The 24,098-nt window shown below is 35.1% G+C and overlaps 1 protein-coding gene across 2 annotated transcripts in view; it reads right to left on the reverse strand.

Annotated features, from left to right (window-relative positions):
- Positions 1 to 24,098, reverse strand: part of SECISBP2L (SECIS binding protein 2 like) — a 63,429-nt gene that overhangs the window by 33,042 nt on the left and 6,289 nt on the right. The window contains exons 2-12 of one of the 2 annotated variants that reach the window (XM_059056382.2): positions 22,473 to 22,651; positions 20,177 to 20,501; positions 18,469 to 18,604; positions 13,493 to 13,722; positions 13,181 to 13,205; positions 12,725 to 12,840; positions 6,764 to 6,898; positions 5,163 to 5,243; positions 4,454 to 4,621; positions 4,167 to 4,308; positions 401 to 570 (exon numbers count right to left, since the gene is read on the reverse strand). In XM_059056382.2, the coding sequence (XP_058912365.1) occupies positions 401 to 570; positions 4,167 to 4,308; positions 4,454 to 4,621; positions 5,163 to 5,243; positions 6,764 to 6,898; positions 12,725 to 12,840; positions 13,181 to 13,205; positions 13,493 to 13,722; positions 18,469 to 18,604; positions 20,177 to 20,501; positions 22,473 to 22,651 (1,707 nt within the window). The remainder of the gene's footprint in view (positions 1 to 400; positions 571 to 4,166; positions 4,309 to 4,453; positions 4,622 to 5,162; positions 5,244 to 6,763; positions 6,899 to 12,724; positions 12,841 to 13,180; positions 13,206 to 13,492; positions 13,723 to 18,468; positions 18,605 to 20,176; positions 20,502 to 22,472; positions 22,652 to 24,098) is intronic. The other variant, XM_067029219.1, reaches the window with a different exon arrangement.

Raw genomic sequence — 24,098 nt, forward strand, 5'->3', positions numbered from 1 at the left:
TCCTCCTAATAACAATACTGAGTTAAACAGAGCAGATATTATACCCAACTTATAAAGAAGATGAGGATAAGAAAGGTTTACTGAAACTACACAATAAGCACTGAAGTTATTACTAGAATCCCAGGCTTCTGATACCTAGGGTCTAAAGTTTTTGGATACCTAAATGTTTAACTTTTTTTTTTTAATTTACAGACAGAACTCTTTCCCCAGGGTCTTGGTCAACACAGAAAGATAGTCATGATGCTGAGATCCCCAACCTTAAATTAACTAGTCATCATAAAGATGCACGTCAAAGAACTTTTCACAATCATCAGTTAGCCAAAACACCACAACTACTTTTGCGAAACGATTTAAACCCTTTTTTATACTGTAAAATAAATATCCCCAGGTTTTGTTTTACCTTTTTAAGTGCTGTGGGCCGTTTTAGTTTTGCAATTTCCTTTTCTTTTCCTTTTTTTGCTTTAGAGGAAGTAATGTCCAAAGAATTAAAGGATGTCAAACAGGGCTGACCTTTGGTTAAGGGTTTTCTGTTAGTAGAGTCTTTAGTGTGAAAAGAAGCTGCAGTGACCACTAAAAACAAACAAGAACATTAGTTTTACTATTATGGCCAACTCCACATATTTTCAAAATTTCTAATAATAAACCTATAAGAACAACATCCTCTTCTTGTGGAAAACAGACATCATAATAGCAGGAGCAGTATATGGCCATGCAGTATCCCTCCGATACAGCTCCAAAGAACCATTCTACCTCTGAAATTTCAAAACTCTGTACCTCTCCTTATTCCTAAGGAATCTAAAAATGACCCTTACATAAGATAAGTAGTCTATCACTCCTCTCCTCATTTTGGCCCGTCAGTAAAGAATGATGATTTTCCCCTCTAAGCTGCACTCTCAGTACTATTTAGCAATTCTTTTATGCCTTATTAATTGTTACCCTCATTCTCCCGTGGATACCACCCATCCTTCAGCAGACCTAGCCTCTAATCTCAATTCTCTCACTAGCAGAAAAGCTTTCCTGCTACTTCCCTGAGAACATGCTTTCCAGTATAAACTTCTAAGCCACCTGAGAGGAGGCAGCAGGCATCCTTACTCCCACTGAAGACTTACCAACCACCTCTTTTCATAATCCCATCTCAGGATCAATTCCTCAAGGAATTTGCTCTATTACTTTCCCCTTGCACCTTTCAAGTTCCTCCTTGACTTGACCCCTGACTCTTTTCCCTAACTCCCCAAAAGAAGTTAAAAATCTCCTCTATATAAAAGGAAGAAAAAACAGGCAAACTAACAAAACCTCTCCCTTGACTGGCTTCTAAGATACCACCACTCCCCTTTCTTTCTTCATTACTTCCCAAATCATTATAATCTGGCCTCCGCCCTACCCACTCTCTTGAAACTGCTATTGCCAAGATCACATAAAACCTTGCAACTGCCAAATTTAACTCTGATTCTTTGTTCTACTCTAGTTTTTTTCAGCATTTGTTACCAAAGACCACATCCTCTTCCTCAAAATTCTATCCTCACCTTTTGTGACATTACGTTCTATTTTTCACTCTTTCTCAAACCTGTTTTTCTGGTTCTTATTCCTTCTGTCTTTTAACTCTGAGCATTCTACAAGGCTTTATCCCTGAACATCTTTCTCCTAATTTTTCTCTCCCCTGACAATCTTATATATTTCCACAGCTACAACAATCATCTCTATTTGAAATTCACTGACTTCTAACCTGAACTGCACATACCTAACTATAAGTTAAACAGGAACCACCAGGAATTCCCTAACCAGCATTTCAAATACAACAGGGCCAGAGTCTGTTCTTCCCAAGAAAATTCTTCTTCCGTGATCCTTATACTGTTTGGTATCATCATATACCTAACCCCTACCACAGTCCTCCAAGTCAGAGAGTTTGGAGTCATCTTTGACCTGTTTCCACATTCCATCAATTTAAAAACCCTATTAATTCCTTAAAATTCTTTCACATCTCTGCCATAGTCCCGTCCTTCTTTTGGACTTCCCAAGAAAGCTGATTTCTTTGTAATCAACACTTCCCAATTTAAACACTGGTGATAGATTAGAGGTTAATCTCACTTCTATCTGTCAAGAATCTTACTCCCCCTTTAAAGCCCAGTCCAAATCCTATCATATATGAAAGCATTTGTAACATACATCACCCGACAATAACCAAGAGTGACATAAATCACTCTTTCTTCTATAAGTTCATAAAACTTTGCTGGTATCTTTCCTAAGGCACTGCTTTTTATTAGTTATGTGGGTACGTCTTTCTCTCAGACTAGATTATAAACTCCTTGACTACAGGTATATCTTAATCATATCTGTAATTCCACAGTTCTTGACACTACACTTTGCACGTAGATACTTACATTTGTATATATTAATGTGCTAAACAAATCAAAGTTGTAATAATAAGCCACTTGAAGTTATCACAGGCTAACAATCTCTTTCTCAAAATAACTGGCTAACCTTTATTGAATGATTATAACCAAGACGCTCTTCTAAGCACTGTACATGTATCATATCTCATTCAATCCTCAAAACAATCCAGAAGCAGGTACTGTATTATCTCCATTTTAATGTAAGGAAACTGAAGCAAAGGAAGATTAAATAACTCTCCAAGGAAAAACATGGAAGAACAGGATTCAAGGCACAGCTCAACTCCAAAGCCCCTGCATGCAACCACTAGACCACACTGCCTCTGGAACACTGCTAACTCTCAGTTCCATTCCCTAGAGTCCTTTACTCTTAGTGAGATGTTACTGCCACCTTCCTCATCTCAACAGCATGCAACTCTAAAGCTTAGTATGCACTCAATATTATTTTTACTAACAGTTACTCAAAGCTAAGGTTCATACCGGATGGTAACTATCTATAGGTTTAAATATTTTACACACACGATTAAAGTTATAAACTGTTACTCATATTTTTGTTTAAAAACAGTAGACCCTTTACATAGGAACAGAGGAAAGAGAAAATTCCATTCTTCCTCTCAACATCAGTGCTTTTTGTTGGTGCCTTTCCCTTTCCTTTACCTTATTCCTCATCCTCTAAATACAAAGACTGAAAAGAAATGAGGGAGCATGTCAAAGGTGCTGAGCTATAACTCTGACGAGGTTTGTTAAAATATAAATTACTGTTTCAGCAGAAAGCCAGCTCATTTCCTCTCTCCCTCCCTCTCCTCCTCACCCTCCCTCCCCCCACTTCTCTCCCTCTCTCTCCCTCCCTGTCTCCCTTTCTCTCTCTCTCTCTCTCACACATACACACAAAATTTGATTAAAACTCCTATGTGGGCTTCCCTGGTGGCGCAGTGATTGAGAGTCCGCCTGCCGATGCAGGGGACACGGGTTCGTGCCCCGGTCCGGGAGGATCCCGCGTGCCGCGGAGCGGCTGGGCCCGTGAGCCATGGCCGCTGAGCCTGCGCGTCCGGAGCCTGTGCTCCGCAACGGGAGAGGCCGCAACAGTGAGAGGCCCGCGTACCGGAAAAAAAAAAAAAAAAAAAAAAAAAAAAAAAAAAAAACTCCTATGTTTCCCATCTGGGTTTAAATTGGATAATTTAACAGTTACAGAGCCAAATTACTTGTGATTCTTATTGATATCTTTGAAGAAGAGAAAAATTTGGTTGGTTCATAACATATACCAACCGACATTTGAACAGAGACCTGGAGGACTTGATGGAACAAACTATACTGATGCCTGAGGGAAGAGAGTTCCAGGTAAAGGAAAGAGCAAGCACAAGGACACTGAGCTTGGAGCATGTTGGATGTGTCTGTGGAACAGCAAGGGGGCTAGTGTGGCTAGAGCAGTGAGTGCCGGGGAGAATGGTAATGAGGGCAAAAAGGTAACAGGATCAGCTAAGATATGACTTAGGACCCTGGCTTCGCTCCAAGTGAGATGACGAGCTACTAGAGGATTTTGAACTTATATTTGAAAAAGTGCGCTCCTTTCAAGATAGACTGGGGGTTAGGGGGAATGAAAAGTAGGTAATAGTCAGGAGGCTACTACACTGTAGTTTGATGAGGGCTACTAGGGCGGCAGGAGAGAAGCTGCTGAGTAATCAGACTCTGGATTTTTGTAGGTATATATAATTTAGATTAACAATTTCCAAAATACATTACCAAAGCCAAATAGCAAATTGCTAGGATTAATGATATCACCTGTATATGACAGAGGTCTGGTATTAGTAATTTGCCGCGCTTTCATGGCTTGCTGTTGTTTTTCCAGAGCTGCTAACATGTCCCCCAAATCTAGTTGTACAGGTGTCTTATTCTTTTTCCCAGCTGCCTTTGACAAAGCTTCCTGCAAGGTAAACATGAAAACATTTATTTTTCATTTTAGTATGAAAATGTGACAATTTAAGATAATTATATTTGTCACTTTTCCATCCATCCCCCAACACCTACCAAATAAACTATCATATTTTTTCATAAAAATGAATACATACCTGTAGTTTTTTTTGCTCCATACTTATTTCTGAATATTCTTGAGCTGTGGCAAGGGCTGCTGCTAAAGCTTTCTTCTTTTGACTTTTTGCACGTTTAGGAACTGAGGTTGTAATGGGAATTGGTGTCTGAACTATATTGATTGGTGAGTTCTCAGGTAAATCATCCAACTGTGACAACCAGAGAAAAACATTTGTTAGTGATTCCATAAAAGTCTAATCATAAGGAAAGAAAATCTAGAATGTGAGATATTCTACAGTATAACTGGACTAGACTCTTCAAAAGATGCAATTACATAAAGAACAGAGTGAGATAGTGGGATCATTCTAGACTGGGAGACTGGAAAATAATAGAGACAAAACAGGAAAATGCAATAGATGATAACTGTCTGGATCCTGGACTGAAAACAAAATAACTCCAAGGCAAATTTTTGCAACAACTGGGGAAATTTTAGCATGGACTATATGTTTTATGATGTCATTTAATTAATGGTATTTCCTTGTCTGTAATGGAACTATGGATTTCAAAGGACAGTGTCTCTGTTCTGGCTTTGTTGAAAACAAATACTAAAGATCAGTACTAAATACAGTGCTTCTTCTATACCATGCTGCCCTAAGTCTTTATACTTAGCTGTAATATTTCTTTTCAACATTGCCATAGCTCAAAAGATGTTCAAATACTTTGCTTATCTTTTTTAAAAGAGCCACTTACTACTTTTGAAGAAAGTTTCTGTTGAATATTCTCATCTTTAGCACTTCCATTCTCATTTAGTTCTCGAAATCCATCTTCATCCTGAAATAGTTCCACATTTTAAGTAAAAACAGAGTTCAAAGCAATAAACTCTTAAGAACAACATTTATAATGCTTAAGAGTAATGAAATGACAGGGAACTAATTTTTTAACTCAATATTAAACTATTTAAAGTCAGTCTTAAAAATGAAATCTCATTTCTCACATGCTAAAACATAGCTAATTTAATTATTCAAGGATGGGGATACAGCCACAAGTGTCCATCCTTTGGATTTCTGCATCTACTATTCCATTTTTATTAATAATTCTACCTTAAGGTGGGTAAGTAAATAAAAGAAATTCAAAAAGGATTTTATCACATTTCACATAATTTTGAAAAGATTTTAAACAAATGGGCTTAATACGAATTTCATTAATATATTCCTTGTCCCATTACTACATACACTAGTCAATAAAATTAAAAGTTAAAAAATAAAAATAAATTCCCTATTCAAAGTAATTTCTTAACCAATATACTCCTTTACACTGAAATTTATATCTATTTAATCTATTATATCTATTTATTATATTTATTTATATCTATTTATATTTTTTAAATTTATATCTATTATTTTAAATATAAGTATGGAATCAATCATATGATTAAGTGCAAATAAAAAATCTGCCACATGTACTGTTCTTGATACACTACTTGAGCTGTACCCTCAAGTCCTTCAGGTCAATTACTAAGCATATCTAACATTATTCATCTGAAGCCTCTGGCTTCAAGCATATTTAAACTCCATCTATTAACTCATTTTATAGAAACTATATAACAAAAATGAGTTACCTGGGATGTTGTTCACCATCTTGACACAATCAAATTCTACTCATTCTTTAAAACCTATTCCAAATGTTATCCCTATCCTGACTCAAACCCAAAGGGACTTATTTCTCCTTTCAACTTCAACCACACCCAAGAAATATCAGGTGTGTACATGTCTACATTCCTCTATTACACGGCAACCTCCCTAAGGGTAGTGTGTTTACTCACCTTAATGTATCATGCACAGCACCTTACTTTAAACATACAACAGGCCTCCAATGAGCACCAGTTAGATGAATAAATAATAGAAACATTGCAATTAGAATATAAACTGTCTACCTATTAGAGAAAGTAAAATAGCCTTTTACCTTCCTTCTTCAAGACTCCGCTGGCTAGCAGCACAAACTGACTGGATTGAACTATTCAAATTTGAAAAACTTAATAGATTCAACAAAGATAATAAAAGTTAGGAAGAAAGTTTCAAACTAGGTGAAGTCCACATGAAATTAAGTTCTACCTCCACATGTTACCTCAAAATGAATACTCATGACAAAAATTTATAAAAATAAACATTAATAAAGTTAATGTTAGACTAACTATATACAACCAAGACAAAAATGACAACACAAATACATCTAAGTAACTTACAATCTACTTGCAGTCACATGTTGACATAAAAAGTACTTATCATAAAGTAAGAAAAATTAATTTCTTAGTGGCAACATTTGCTATAACAATATACAGTTTGAAAAAATACCTCAAAATATAAAGACTCGGAATTTGGGTCACCTCTATGACATTGACTGGGGTTTAACTGCTTATTATCTTGTCTCTTTTGCAAATTCTGTCTTCTTTCTGAGGAAGTACTATGTCCTCGGCATCTGAATCCAACCTAAGTAAACCCCAGAGGGGGGAATATATATTACTTTTAAGTAAAATGTTTTATTGAAGTATAACATACAGAAATGTACCCCAAAGTATACAGCACAATGAATTTTCATAAAGTGCGTAACTTCTTACAAAAGGTTAAAACTTTTGACAAATAAGGTCATTATGATGAAATTACAAAAATGTGATAATTAGTGCATGTTACTCTTTTCCCTTGTGCATGAAAGCTTTTATCAACTTTATTTGTAATGCCAAAAACTGGAAACAACCCAGATGTTCTTCATTGGGAGAGTAAACTCACTGTGGTATATGCATCCTATAAAACAGCAGGCAGTCACGAAAAGGAACAAACTACTGATATACCCAATAATCTGTAGAAATCTCTAGAAAACGATGCAAGTGAAAAAAGCCAATCCTAAAAAGACTATGAGTTCATTTATACAACATTCTTGAAATGACAAAACCATAAAAAGGGGGAACAGATTAGTGGATTCTAGGGGTTAAGGAGAGGCTGGTAGAGAAGGGAAGGGAGTTTGGCTATAAAAGGGCAACATGAGGGATCCTTGCAGGAATGGATCTGTTCTGAATCGACTATATTAATGTCAATATCAGGGTTGTGATACTGCACTATAGTTTTGCAAGATGTTATTACCACTGGGAGAAACTAAGTATTACCTTTTTATAAAACTATCGCAGGTCTTTTAATATCTGTAGTTTTATTGTTTTTTAATTCCTAGGAAATATTAAAATTTTTAAATCTTGTTTATAAGAAAACAGATTTAAAAGAATAAAACTATCATTCAATCACATAAATTATTATTATCCTATTGATCCATTTGCAAAATGTTCAACTGTCATAAAAGCAAGAAAAAAACATATTAAGCACTTCAAGAATCTTAACATAATCAAGTTCCCTCTCTTAAGTACCTAATGCAACTTAGATGAAATGCCTCTGAACCACGACACCTAGAGAAGATGTGAAAAGTATGATCCTCTTTACCAGTTACCCAAGAATTCTAACAATATACAGAACTTGAAGCAGACCTGGACTGAAGGTGCTGTTGTATAGCCTTTGGATTATTAAATCAAAAATATGCACACAAAGACCTAGAAGTACCTAGCAATTCCCATGCTAAACAACTGGTCTAAAAAGACTTGCTGATAAGAAACAGAATTTTTTTTTTTCTTTTTAAGAAACAGAATTTTTATACTCTCTTGGGAAGTAGGCTGTATGGCAGAACTATAGGCCAGAGGATAGTCACAGAGTAAATGTAATCTTCCTTAGAATATGCACAATGGGGCTACTTCCTATAACCTATAAGCATCTGTTAAGAAACTTGATAATTTGCCAGGTACCCAACAGTTCCTTGGTTTTAAATAATTACCTCATTTTAAAATAAACTCATGAACATGGACAGAGAGACAGACAGAGGAATACATATGTGATGAAGCAAATCTGTAAAATATTCGAAAGCATCAAGCTAGTAGCTATATGAATGGTCTCTATAAAATTACTTCAACTTTAAGGTCTGTTTAAAAATTTTCATAATAAAATATTTTTTAAGTTGGCTCATAAAAAGCAGCTCATACAAGGATGCTAAAACAAATGCAATTTACAATGTCTAGGTACTAAAGAAACAACTGAATTCACATAAATTATTAACACTGAAATGAAAACTAATAATCAAGCCCCAATATTGGGATGAATAGAAGCAACAGAATAATTCTTGAGTACAACTCTTCATTTCTTTGTACAGTTACTATCACAAACAAGTAAATGTAAACCTGCCCTCCAAACAGCATTACAATTATATCAAAATGTAAGCCTTGCTATAAACCAGGCTTAGTATATATGCATTAATGTTGTTACAAACATAAAAACAATTTTTTAAAAATATAAATGCAGGGCTTCCCTGGTGGCACAGTGGTTAAGAGTCCGCTTGCCAATGCAGGGGACACGGGGTCGAGCCCTGGTCCTCCGGGAAGATCCCACATGCCGTGGAGCACCTAAGCCCGTGTGCCACAACTACTGAGCCTGCGCGTCTGGAGCCTGTGCTCCGCAACGGGAGAGGCCGTGACAGTGAGAGGCCCGCGCATCGCGATGAATAGTGGACCCCACTCACCACAACTGGAGAAAGCCCTCGCACAGAAATAAAGACCCAACATAGCCAAAAATAAATAAATAAATATTTTTAAAATAAATAAATAAATAAATAAATGCAACTTGATTCCTGTTCTTGGAGACATAAAGTTCCAGATTAAGTTAAAATCCCCAAGCTAATGGTCCCAACAAAGTTCATGAGGACCAAATATGCAAGTGTTTCAATTACCTTCTGGAATGAACAAATAACCCCCCTTTTTTAAAAACATTCTTCTAAGAAAAAAAGAGTTTTGTTGCTAGAAAGTGGGCATACAGAACAAAGCAGAAACTACAGCTACAACTACATATTAAGATTCTTAAATGACTAGCACAAAATCAGTATCTAAAGATTCAGGTGTTTATATTCCATTTACATAACAAAAAAGAAAAATACTAGGAACTGACAAATGAGGAATATGTACAAATTTATTTTCAGAAAATTATACAATACTTCTGAAGAACACAAAAAGGTAACTCAAAAATAAGAAGACAGGGGACTTTCCTGGCGGTCCAGCGGTTAAGACTCCTTGCTTCCAATGCAAGGGGCCTGGGTTCGATCCCTGGTCAGGGAACTAAGATCCTGCACGCTGCACGGCACGGCCAAAAAATTAAAGAAAAAAAAAAATAGGAAGACATTTTTTTTCTAGAAAGATGCCATATCAAAAAGGCAATCCATTCTCCCTAAGTTGATAGATTAGTTTAAAAACCAATGGAACAAAACAGAAAACCTGGAAACAGATTTCAATATATATGGAAATTTAATAGGTGATAATGGTGGTTATCTCAAATAGGTGAAGTAATGGACTTGTCAATAGATGGTGCTGGGAGATTTAGGTAGCCACTTGAAAAATACAAAATAGGACCCGTATCTCACAACATCCACCAAGACAAACTCTAAATGGTATAAAGATTTAAACGTAAAAAAACACAAGAGCATAAACACATTGGAGGAAAACAGGCAAATTCCTTTATAAAAATAAACTTCTTAATGCTATTTAAAACAAACTTGTATATGGCAATAATAATAAGCAAAGTCAAAAATAAAAATGAAAATCTAGCAAAATGTTTGCAACTCATATTACAAACTACTGGCTCCCAGAAATTAAAAAAATTTGATAAGAGCTTGATCAAATTGATTTAAAAATGTACAAAAACAGGGAATTCTCTGGCAGCCCAGTGGTTAGGACTCCACACTTCCACTGCAGGGGGCTTGTCTTCAATTCCTGGTCGGGGAACAAGGCTCCCGCAAGGCACAAGGCACAAGAAAAATAAAAATAAAAATTTCTAAATTAAAAAAAATTTTTTAATGTACAAAAACAGAGAAATAGATCAAGATACAAAAAATGGTCAAAGAGTATGACGAGTTCACAGAAAAGTACAAACGGCCCTTAAACATATGGAAAGATACTCAACTACTTTAATATACTATTTCTCCCTCACTGGCACAAATCCAAAATCTTGAAAACACATGATTACTGAGGCTACTTGGAAATAAGCACTCTCCACATTATCATTGAGAATGCAAAATGGTACAATCTGGTGTTACCAAATAATAGAAATGACTTTATCTTTTGACTCAGCAATACCTTATCTAGGAATTTATTCTACTGCTATATACACAGATTTCTAATTAATACTGCAGCACGTCTATTAACAGCAGTAGTTTACAAATAATTCAAGTGTCCAATGGACAGGACTTCAGAAATTAACAAGGATATATCCATACAACATTAGGAGTTGTTAAAAAAAAAAAAACCTCTGGGAAAATACACAGATATAGGGAAGAGAAGAAGACAAGTGGAGACAGGGTAAAAATGAGATTGTTCATTGTATAACCTTTTTCATATATTTTATTTTTCAACCTATTCACAAAATAAAGCCATTTTTAAAAACTTAAGTTTTTACATTCTGTCCCTCATTTACAATTAAGGCTACATCACAGTATAGAAAAAATCTGTTTCAAATGTTAAAACACTGGTAAAAACATTAAAAATCACTGCATTGTACAGTAGTTAAAACAGCACGGTACAGGTGCAAAAATCTGATAAATAGAACAAAAAAGCCCAGAAACAGGACCCAAGACATAAGAAATCAGCAAATGACTAAAAGGGCAGCACAAATCAGAAAAAATAATGGATTACAGTGTTAAGACAACTAGTTAACTACTGTGAAAATCGACCTCATTATGTTGTACCATGCATCAAAAAAAAACCTCAGATAAAAGTTTTGAAAACATTACCCTGTAAAAAAGAAGCAGAAAATACAAGTGAATATTTACTAGATTTCTTTAGACTTTTTAAGCCTAAAAACAATCAGAAATTGCAAAGGGGGAAAATATTTTGCCTTAAAAGATAAAAAAGATTCTACATATCAAAAATCAAGCTACAGACTTAAGAAAAGTATAACAAAGCCTCAGAAGTAGAAAAGAAAACACACACATTGTTCAACATCTGGCTCCAGTTGTTTTTGGAATGAAGGGAGACAAAATAAACAAACGTTTATGCGTTTCTATAATTGAAAGTTTTGTGTTTTTTCACCATTCCGCATGAGTTTTGAGGCAGAGATCGAATGTTTTTCTGTATCAGTATTATTTCCTTTTTAGTGGGCTACCAATACCAAAAGTACCAATAATGAGACTGCAAACTTGGCAGGTCTAGCAGTTACGATTTCAACATAAAATTTCAGTCCTTAACCAAACATTCCACAGATTTTGTTTATCTAATCTATATGAACAAGTCTTGTTTTAGCTCTTTTGTTTTTAATCAAATAAAGCTAGACTGCCTCACAAGCCTGCCACAAACAACAATGACTCAATTTTGCAATAACCATAGGGAAGAGGGCATTATTCTACTTGCTTTCCCGACAGCCTAATTAACATTAGGGTACATCTGAAGTACTTCATTTCAGGGAAGCAAAGGCACACCGGCAAGTATTCGGTTTACTCAATCCATTAGTAACTTACTCTTACTTCAGTTCATCCAGATCTATTCATATGGTAGCTTTAATTCCTTAACTAGATTTAAGGAATCCAGGAACTCTATCTAAAAATTAAAAAGGAAAAATACTGACCAATCAACACCTCCCTGATTTCATAGACAACCAACGCAGGAAGACAATTATTGGAAGTTCATAGCAGTATATAACTCGCTCTGCTGTACTGCAGCTAGATCTTGCTCCCCGAGACCAGAAAGCTGCCCCGTCTGGCCACATTATGGCAGAAGCAGCCATCACTATGGTACTGCAAACAAGCACCGAGTATGGCTTGTGGTGTTTATAGTCAACTAAAGACACGTGGACAAGGCTGCAGTCCTGAAGTTCAAAGAATCAATATTTAAGGTATTAAAATGCTGTAAATTTTTTTATATGGATAAGAAACGTCACAGAAGATGAAGCAAGACTGGAGAGTATTCTTTTTTAAAATTATAAAATATAAAATATATTTCTTAAATATAGAAAAGTAGAAAATGGTACAATATACATCCCACCTACATTCAGCATCTTGCCATTTTGTTTCATTATTTAAATAATAATTTTATTGGCTAAGTCATTTAAAAGTTACAGATATCATGTTATTTTAAACAACACAATATGTATCACCAAAAATTAAGGACACTGCCCTTCAAAACCACTATACCATTTATAATAATGCATCTCACAGTACTCAAATTTCTCCAACCTAATCCAAATTACCTGTGAATTATTTCTTTGTTCAGCCTGCCTTCCACCTCTAGAAAATGTCTGATTTTTTTCCATCCAAGGTTTTTTCTGAGTTGCCTGGCAAGTTACATTGGACCAATTTACACCACCTGTAATAAATGAGATTTTAAAATATAAAGAGGTCAAAACCTAAAGGGCCCCCTAACTTCACGTACTGAAACTCAGTCACCATAAGTGTAATACTGAAAAATTTTCCATAAACTTTAAGTGGTATTCCAGTTCTTAGTAATACAAGTTGTCATCTTACAGAATACCTCTAGCTGGAATTTTCTCAATTTCATCAACAAAACTATACTTTCAAATTAACTTGCATTTCCTTGGAAGATTTCTAATTTTTTTGCAGCATTAGCAAGCCTCATGCTTAAAAACAAAGCTGTGACATGGACAAAGAAGAAAGTATAGCAAAAACATTATGCAGAAAGTAAGTACCTGCACATATAGATGATTCCACATGCTAAAAATAGAAACAAAAAAGACAATTATTTTCTGCTTAAGAGTAAACACCATATAACTTGCAAAACATTTCATAATTCCATCTAGTGTGAAGCATGATTATTATAATCTTAGAAAAAATACTTCTCCATAAATGAGTACTTATATTAATAATAAAACATACAAAATACATTTTTAACCATCCTATTATTATAGGAATTGTTCATGAAAATAGATACTTCAGCTTTAGCAGAGGACACAAATACTGACACAGATAACTGATAAGGAAATCAAAGTAATGCCACATACACTGATGGTGCTAGAATCAGGATTTCTCAGAGCCCCAGCTGCAGGTTGGCTGTTGCTGTGTTTGGGACTGCAGTAGCCACTATCACTGTCAATGTCAGCTTCACTAGCCCCCTGCTCACTAGAGGATTCAGCAGTAGGGTGGGATGCTCTTCTCCTCCTGCCTTTGGCCTTCCAGAGCATCATGGCAGAGCTCTCTGAGAGAGATTTGTTAGCGATGTCTGATGGGAAATCTGTAAGGCAAGGAAAGTGTGACAACTCTTTTTGAGGACAAGTTGATCAATTCTAGTTATCATTAAAATTGTAAGAAAACAAAGATACCTAACTTTGTAAATAGAGAAAACAGGTGAAAACTTTTGAAAAGATCATCAAAAGGTAAGCTGTTCCTGAGAAGCTGGTTTATAAAATGTGTTTAGTATGAAAAGAGAATATTTGTATAACTAAAATATTTGTATAATTAATATTACAGAATAATTAAAACAAACCACCATTACCCATTTTAAGAAAGAGAACATCACCAACCCTTTGAAGTCCACTGCATGCCTCCTCCACCACTGCATTCTCTTTCTCCCTCAGAGGTCGCCACTATTCTGAATTGTGTTTACCATTCCTTCACTTTTTAAACTAGATTTACCAAGGATTTTTGTATTCCAAAAACATAAATTATGTACTTTTGCAGTTTTAGCTTTATTAAAATGAAATCATACTGTCCATATTATTCTGTGACTTGCTTCCTCCTGCTGCTACCTCTTCCCCCAAACAGTGATTGATTTTGAGATTCTGATGCACGTGGCTGTAATTCATTAAGGTCACTGGAATCTAGAATGTCTGTGTATGAATATACCAAAATGCATTTATCTTTTGTACCACTGATGGTGGAAAAAAAACCTGGGTTGTTTTGGGGTTTTGCTATTAACAACAATACTGCTGTAAACATTCTTATAGAGACATATAAATGTGTGTGTGTGTGCAGGTGAAGTTTCTCTAAGATAATTACTGCTAGGTCTTAGGGGATACACATAATATTCAACTTTGCTTGGTAATGCCAAATCATTTTCAAAGGTGGTTAAAACAGTTTACACTCTAACGGCAGGATATAAATATCCCCACTGATGCACATATTCACCAAATACTTGACACTGTCCTCTAGGCTATAATTTCTGCCAATTGTTGGGTATAAAAAGATGACTCATTGTAGGTTTTAATTTGCATTTTTCTGCTTAATAAGGAGATTGAGAATCTTTTCTCATGGTTTTAGCCACTCACGTTTTCCCTTCTGTAAAATACTTGTTAATTTTACTTTTGGATTGTTTGACTTCTGCCTATTTTTCTACTAAGTTGCCTGTTTTCTCATTTCTGTATTTCACATAACGTAATTACAAGACATTAAAACACCTCTTACAATCTCCAAACCTATCACAAATATTCCTTTTTCACAAGCCTTTTTTCACATACACAATTTTTTCCATATATAATTTTTATACAGAATCAATATAATTTTTGAGTTGCACTGTTTAATCTTATGTATATGTTCTTCATTAATTATAATATATGAAGGCCCCATATTATTCCACTGAGTGGATGTCCTGGAGACTTCTTTTGACTTGTTGCCCGTTACTGGACATTGAGAAGTTTTCAATTTTTTTTTTTTTTGGTGCTGCTGCAGTGTACACACCTTTAATCAAACAGTTCCTTTTCTTTCTAGGGGGAGATTCCATTTGGATACATTCACCTGAGTAGGACAACTGGGTCCAAATATTCCTACAGTTCTGCCAAACTGTTTCAGCCCCTTGGGAGCAGTGCATTTCAGGGGCCCTGAGCACAAGGTGGGATCATTTTCTTATTGATTCCTATGAATTCTTTATATGTCCTCACACTAATCCTTTGTCAGTTACATGCGTGGTAAAAATCTTTTCCAAGATTTGTGCCTTGTTCTTTCACTCACGCTTGATAAACAGAAATTCTTAATTTTAGAAATAGTTCTCTCCGTGCAATCATAGTTCTCTGCCTATATTTTCTACTACATGTGGTTTTCCCATTTAAGCCCTTAATCCATCTGGAATAGATTTGCATGATGTATATGTTAGGGGTCTGTGATGCTATCTTTGTCATTTTCCTTATATGTGTTTCCACACATATGAGTCTGTTTCTGGGCTCTCTGTTTGATTTTCACATACTGAATTTTATATAATATATTTTTGTATAAGCCTATAAAAAATAAAATGGCTTAATAGGTCTTGATATCTAGAGGAAAAGTTATTTTCCAGGGATGTCTTGCCCAGTGCTCCTTTACTTTAGAATTAGTGCTCCTTTATTTCAGACCAATGCTCCTTTATTTTAGAATTAGTTTGTCAAGTTCCAAAAAAAATCCCCATTGGAATTTTTTTTTTATAAATTTATTTATTTTATTTCTGGCTGCGTTGGGTCTTCGTTGGTGTGTGCAGGCTTTCTCTAGTTGTGGTGAGCAGGGGCTACTCTTCGTTGTATTGCACGGGCTTCTCACAGTGGTGACTTCTCTCATTGCGGAGCATGGGCCCTAGGCACGCAGGCTTCAGTAGTTGTGGCGCAAGGGCTCAGTAGTTGAGGCTCGCAGGCTCTAGAGTGCAGGCTCAGTAGTTGTGGCACACAGGCTTAGTTGCTCCGTGGCATGTGGGATCTTCCTGGACCAGGGCTCAAACCTGTCCCTGCCTTGGCAGGCGGATTCTTAACCACTGCACCAGCAGGGAAGCCCACCATAGGAATTTTGATTAGAATTGCATTGAATATATAGACTAACTTAGGGGAAAATGCCATTTGCAACATCAAATCGTCCTGAATGAGCATGCTATTTATTTTTTTAAATGTCCTACAATAAAGTTACAGTTTTCTGCATCAATGTCTTATCATCTTTTGTCAGGTTTATGCCAGAAACTGTATTTTTGTTGCTATTGTAAATAATATCTTTTCTTAAATTTTGTTTGTTGGCAGCACACTGAAATGCAATTAACTTTTGTATATTATCTTTTATGTAGCCATGTTACTAAACTCTTAAATAATACGAGCTTGTGTTCAAGAGTAAAAATTTGTTACAAATTCCTTTAAAATTTTCATTCTATCTATAGTTGATACCAATTAATCCTGATAACTTAAAAACCAACTTAAGAATAAGAATACTGATAGAAAGTATAATCTTCTACTCAAATTATATCTTCATCTTTTCACTTGTTAATTCTTGTGCTTCAGAAGGCTGTCTTTGTGGACACTTAATGAGCAAACCAAAGATGTTAGGATAAATTTTTAAAGCAGTTCCAGGGTTCAAAGCATATAGAAATGGGTCACTATGTCTAGGAACAACCAAAACATAGAAAATTTTGTCATATATTACCTTGTGACTCTTTTCCACAGCCACTCCAACCATTTGTCAGTCTGTTAATCTCATCGCTTTATGCCCTACATATCACACAATGACTGCACTATCAGCAAGATTGTTTTTTAACTGATTCCCAAATCCTTTCTTGCTCCTAACAGACCTAAGCAATTGTAAAAGGAAACTGAATAGATGTCCAACAGAAAAGGTACAGTCCAAATGAAAGAATGTATGTGTCACCTAGTTCATTTTAAGCCAGACAGCATTTTTGTGAAAACTACAGGGGGTAAAAAGCAATATGCCTTTGAACAGATCTACTTCCTAGCCTTGGATCATTAATAATAATTTCTTTAATCGCAATAGGTGTAGAGTAGAAGACAGCCATCTACTCTATAGCTATTCGGCTGAGACCAGAGATACAAAATGAAATTTCACAATATAAACTGGAAAATAGCAAGAATATTTTAAGACTATTTATTAATTCTTATTTATTACCAGGATAAAGCTTTATAATTTAATGCTTATACAATCCTCTAAAACACTTTTGACAAAATGATATCCAGCTAGTCCAAAATTTTTACTTATTTGAGGATATAGGTATCACTCATACATCTGGTTCAGATCTACACTAAAATACGGTGCAGAAAACTTGGTAACTTCTTCTATAAAGATATTAAAGGATGTTAGGATGTTTTAAAAAGGATTTTAATCTAGTTATAATAAAACACGTACAATTCTGATTTCCACCAAAATCAGTCCCTCAAATTTCTACAATGTCTGCAAAATTCCATCTCTGATTTCTGAACTGCTCCACTACTATAAGGGGATAAGGAAACATCAAATCCTGCCCAAAACTGTACATAATAAGCCAGCATGCAAGTTGAAAGAACATTAAGGACATGGACTGTTTCATACTTCCTAGAGAATTTCACAAAGTGGCAGGATAAATGGATGAAAGCCTAGAATCCTAAAAAGTGGTAGAGTCCATGGAGTTCCCTGGTGGCCTACTGGTTAGGATTTGGAGCTTTCACTGTGGAGGCCCGGGTTCGATCCCTGGTTGGGGGAACCATCCTGCTTGCTTTGCAGCATGGCCGAAAAAAAAAAAAAAAAAAAAAAAAAGTGGTAGAGTCCACAATTATAAAGTCAATGCATAACAACAGATGAAAATCAGTGATATATACAGACATAGAGAACAGACTTGTGGTTGCCAAGGGGAAAGGGGGATGCAGGAGGGATGGATGGGGAGTTTGGGATTAGCAGATGCAAGCTATTATATATACAATGGATAAACAACAAGGTCCTACTGTACAGCACAAGAAACTATATTCAGTATCCTATGATAAACCATAATGGAAAAGGAAACAAAAAAGGATGTATATGTATATATAACTGAATCACTTTGCTGTACAGCAGAAATTAACACAACATTGTAAGTCAACTATACTTCAATGAAATAAAATTTTTTTTTTTTGGCCTTGCCATGTAGCATGTGGGATCCCCAACCAGGGATCAAACCCGTGCCCCCTGAAGTGGAAGCGTGGAACCCTAACCACTGGACCACCAGGGAATTCCCTCAATAAAATATATATTTTTAAAAACCTATAAAGTATATATGTAAGAAATCTTGCCTTACCAGTTTGCTGTGAAGCGTCTACCAGTAGCACAATTTTTGATCGGTTATCAGGACCTGCTGCATTTGTCTCTTTCTGAGTAGCTACATTTTTCACCAGTGGCCTTTTGCTTTTTATGTGCTGTTGTAAAAGCTGTTGCTGATTGAAGTTAAAAAAAAAAAAAAAATTACGATCTTATTCAATGTACTAAACATTATAAAATACTCATCCTTTATAAGATACTTAAATGTAGGCTACAAATTAGTGACTCCCAACCCATAAGGAAACAGGGTTACTGTGTTAGGATTTCATGAAATTATCTGCAGCCAATGATAATAGAGTAAATAATGTATTATACACACATTTATATACTATTTTCAAATAACCATTAATACTACTGTAATAAAATATAAATTCATTTTAATTGTCATTTGCATTTTTAGTTTTCTCAATCAATACCTAATAAACAATAAGAGTATAATCATGTCAAATTAGAGGTTGCAAATTTTTATTTAAAAGGGTAATAAAAAGGATGGTAACTTATGCAAAAGCAAAATTTTAGCAATGAATTACGAAAGAAATTTCTGCTTTAGAGTTTAAAAAGAAAATATTAAAAAGCTGATCCTTTCCTTTATAAAAATATGGGTTATTCATCACTTAATAGCAATTTATACAATAGAACTCCATATTTAACTTCTTAGATTCAAGTGCTGGAAATGCACTCTGAGAAATCATGTTTCTTCAAACTCTGAAAGTTATATACTATTGTCTTCTTTTCATTCTCAGAGGTCCCAAAAGGATTTCCCTTGATCCAGAATGTTTCCATGAACAAAGACTAAAATGCTTTTCAAAGCAACTTCTGCTGCTTGTTTGTATTTTAATCTGTAAAAAGTACCCCAGAAGATAGCAAAGGCTTTTCACAGAAGAGGCTAGGCTAATGGAATCTAGGAAAGCATCAACTCCTTGACAATAAACAGTGGTAAAATGCATCTAATCCCTCTGCCTTCTATTAGCTCAAAAGGGCTGAAAAGAAACATGGTTTTTCTTATTTGCTTTGATATTATGGGCTCAATAGAAAAGTAACCTTTTAGTTAAGTAACAGTCACCTAGAATTAACCTTAATCCTCCTGTGATTTCAAGGCCTTTGTGTTTTTTTTTTTTAATTTAGTCAAAGGCTGATGCTGACAAAAGGTCTTTCACACATTTATCTTTAATTTTCTTTAGCCCTAGGAGACCTTGTATTCACATAATAAAGCATCCCTTGAATAACAAAGTGCTATTCCTACTAAAAATTGACAGAATATAAACAATGAAGTTGAAGAGCCAAATGTTCTTTTCCATAATATCTCCTGCTTATTTCTGAAGACTGAAATGTCTTGATGTGCATTAGCCACTCAACACTGCTAGCAAAGGATCCAAACTAATCACTTATTAAAATTGCTGTCACTATGCAATTTTTATCACTAAATTAAAATACTTTGGAAATATCTGTGCATTATGCTTATGTAAACTCTCTGAAGGAACTAGAAGATGACTGTAAATCATATCACCATTTAAGAATGAAGAACAAAAGTAATGGAAAAAAATTATTTTACAAATGCTACACCATTGACTGTTTTTGAAAAGGTAAATTCAGGATTAAAGGCTAATCAATGCAAGTTGCAAATTACTTATACTATTACTAACAAGAGAAATATCAAACACAAAAGCCAATCAAATTCAGTCACTTACTTTTGGTACCACTGGTCCTCTATTACTGTTTCTGTTTCGATGACCAGATAATGGGAAGACCTGTCCAAGCTGATTTGGACGCTCAGTGCATTCTGCGGTTATAGTATTGACAGTATTTGCAGCCTGAAAAGTGTTGGAGTAAGGTGCAGGAAAAGGATGATAGAAACCCATAACTTGGGCACATGGTGCTGGCATCAGCTGATAATATGTATACTCTGTAGAAACAGGTGGCTGAGCAGATATAATGGGGTAAGCAAGGTATGGTCCAGCAGGGTTTGGATTAGGCTGTTGCCATCGTATATCGTTGTTATATAATGGAAACTGTCTGTAAAACCAAGTCAAAAAAGAATAAATCTATTGACATGTATGTCTAAAAGTAATGCTAAAGCAAAATCTCAACGTATTTTAATAAAAGAAAAAACAGTACAAAATAGTACCCTCATAATAATTCTGAAAAAGAGATAAAATTACCGTTTTATAAATTTCCTTGCTTAATTAGAGATTTTTATGTACATGTAATAATTTACTTGACAGTAAAAAGGAATTCAACCTGATAGCTTACTGCATTCCAAAATTTAAAAATTTTGGTATGGAGCTTTCTTATTTGTAACTCTCCCCTCAACCTCCTCAAGGTATTTCTGCCTAAAAGTTAAAACACCTAGTTGCTGAATCTGCCACTAAAGGCAGTCCAAAGTTCCCATCCAATGGTAACAACTGTGACAGTCTTCTGCAAAAAGCAGGGTAAGGTGATCATTGTGTAAGGTGATCTTTACAACGGGTGTTTGATTCTTCCACCTCCCACTCTTTAGCTCAGGCCCACAGCCTCCTACTCCTCTACCATACTCCCCTAACCACCTGGCCAAGTCCAGCTCTTTCCCTGGCTCCCCTCCTTGGCAATGGAAGTAGGCACCAGGTCCAACGGAAAGAAGAGAAGAAAATGGCAAGCTTGTTCACTACCATCTTATCTCCAGCATTAGAGTTCTCCTAGTGCAATCCCTTCCTATAAAGCACCAGTCCTTCCTGTCTCAGCAGTTCTCCTTGCGGTTCTCCTTGCTTGTGACAAATGAGGGGTCATAGGGGGCTGGAGTACAGAGCTTTTCCTCACTATTCCATGACAAAGCAAAAGGGAAAAATATTCCCTGCCATAATTCTAAAAATCTTTTCAAATAATCTGATGGCTGGCTTACTCATGAATTCTCAGATTATTTGGTAAGGTAAGAAAAATTAAACTTATCATACTGTACACTTGACCACTTTGTCAAATACAGAATAGTATTTTTAATCTAGTTTATAAATCACTTCAAACATAATCCAATATAGGTCAAAGATTTTTAACATAATGTTAACTTGACTCAATTGAGAAGACTTCTTTAGCTTCTACTGTTTGCCTAATGCCCAAAACTATTAAGAGTTTTAGACTATTAACTTGAATATTTAATATCTGAGACAGTAATTTAGTGATCTGTTATCTCATACATCCAGAATTTCTCAAAGAATGTGCCTGGGCACACTAGTGTGCCACAATGGTTATAGACATGTAGAAGTACTGATTGCCTTAGCCCTCAGGGGTGGCTGGGCAAAGGCTAGAGCCTAGTCGCCTCATCCATTTATCCCAGAGTACCGGATAAGTACAATTTTTTGTGTGTGATATAACTTGAAAGAGGCTGAAAGTACTTTTATACAGCAATAAAATGAAATGCTAATCATTCAGGCAGTCTAAGCAGGGTTAGAAAGACTATCATGACTATCACACAGTACACCCTAAACACTAGGTCACACATTATCTGAACTGTAAGCATTTTGCTAAATCACCCTGTGACTACAGCACAGAAGCTAAATTTAAACTACAATCAGAGTCTAAACACATATATGCTAACTAGACACAAAAGCTTCAAAGTTAAGGGCTACCCCTTGATATATTCTTCTTACGCCAGACTGCCCTGGCAATTATGATTAGATGCCTATCCTCAAAAAAGGATTTTTGTTCACCTCTTTCTGAATAATTCATTCCTCCCTTTGAGCCAATTTATTTCAAACAAATTTCAATGACTTATTATAGGAGACGCATACAAAGAACTCCATTTTCTCTTAGAAAGAATGAGAAGATAACAATAATCCATGTTAACAATTTTTAAACATCTACATCATTTGGTTTTATTTACTCCTCTTAGAAAACAGAGAAATGGTTAATGTTTAAAAGTTACAAAAGAAAAAATTAAGAAGTATCCTTTGCCAACTTCTGTATTTCCCTACCCCTTTCTTCCCCACCAAAAGAAAATAATAGTAAACAAATTACCTATTGGACTGGTTTTCCTGAACAAATGGATAACAAGTAATCAGGTAGCTGGGAATTGGAGTTGGTTCTACACCAGAAACACTGCCGTTATCATTTGGGAGTGCCATAGGGATCATAAATGTATCAGGATTCTTCTTCTGGGGAATAAATGGTTCTACCTCAGCTGACAGCTTGACATTCTTCAAAGAGAAAGTGAAACACATTACTAACAAACAAACAAAAATTTAAATAATACAAATTCACAATTTAACTATAAAAGAGAGTCTTTACAAACAGTAATTAGGTCTCTTCTTAGTATTCACAAGACATTCAAAGGAAAAGCAAGGTCAAATTAAAATAATTAAATATGATTACATTATTTAGACAAAGCCATCAAACAGGAGGAAAGTTATCAAAGGTTACTAGATTTCAATGAAGTCATTTCTTATGTAACCAAAGCTGTTAAAACAATCAAGAATACAAGGAAGTTGTACCTCACAGTCCAAAAATAAAGCTGGTAGTAAAAAAAAAAAAAAAAAAAAAACTAGCTCTTCAGACAAAACAATGTGTTTTTAACTAATTTTGTTGGGGGAAAAAAAAAAATCACTGAACAGAGTGCTGAAGGATAATTACTTTATATCTGTCCATTTCAGGAAATTAGATTAGTATGGTTAAATTAAAAGGAAGGGAAATGTCTACAATAAATGAAAAAAAATAAGGGAGAAAAACTTTTGCTTCAGTTAAACTGGGAAAAAAAATGAGTACTTCAGCTTCCCAGAAGACAAGCCAAGTAAACTAAAGTAATCCAGTCTATGTACTCCATTTTAGTTTATTTTGTATCTTTTCTTATAAAGCTATAGAGGTTTAACAGACATAATAAACTACCATACTAAGGATGCACAAGTTGGTGACAAAACTATAAAGAAAAGTAAATAAGAGCCATGAAAATTAGGATAGGAATTCCTCTTAGGAAAGAGGGAGCTGTGATTGGGAAGAGGCACCTGGACAGTTTCTGGGGTATCTGGCAAAGTTCTATATCCTAACTTGGGTGATACAAGGTATTCATCCAATAATTCATTTAGCTGTACACTGGTTTTATGCAGTTTTCTTTCTATATTTGTTACATTTAACATATTTTTAAAATTTAATTATACAAAGAAATAATCTATAGTCACATTCTGTAAAAGCAGAATGTTAAAAACCACAAACATTACAATCTAAAAAGATATTAAACACTTCTTGGCAAAACCAGTAAGTGGAATGCAATCCAATTTTTCAACAACTCAAATCAACTACCTGAAAGCAATAGCCCTAACCAGAATTTTTTCCCCACTAGGGTGGCATTCAGTACAAACTCCCATCAAGGCATATTTCTCAGAATAAATTTCATGCATGTTTCTCACAAAAGTAATCAGTAGCAAATCCAAGAAAATCTAAAGAAAAGACCTGATATTCTAAATACAGAGCCTTTTTCAGAAAAACTGTTCTCCAAAGAGTCCACTGTAAATATTCAGCAACATGTGTCCGGGGGAAGAAATCTGAACTATATAGCAGTATCAATTCAAAATCCTTTCTCCCCACCTGATTTAACTTTGAAGTCTATTTCTGTACTACTAACCAAATCTGAAGTTGATAACGTCACTGAAC

Source organism: Kogia breviceps, chromosome 3 (assembly GCF_026419965.1).
Source record: "Kogia breviceps isolate mKogBre1 chromosome 3, mKogBre1 haplotype 1, whole genome shotgun sequence".
Classification (NCBI taxonomy): Eukaryota; Metazoa; Chordata; class Mammalia; order Artiodactyla; family Physeteridae; genus Kogia; species Kogia breviceps.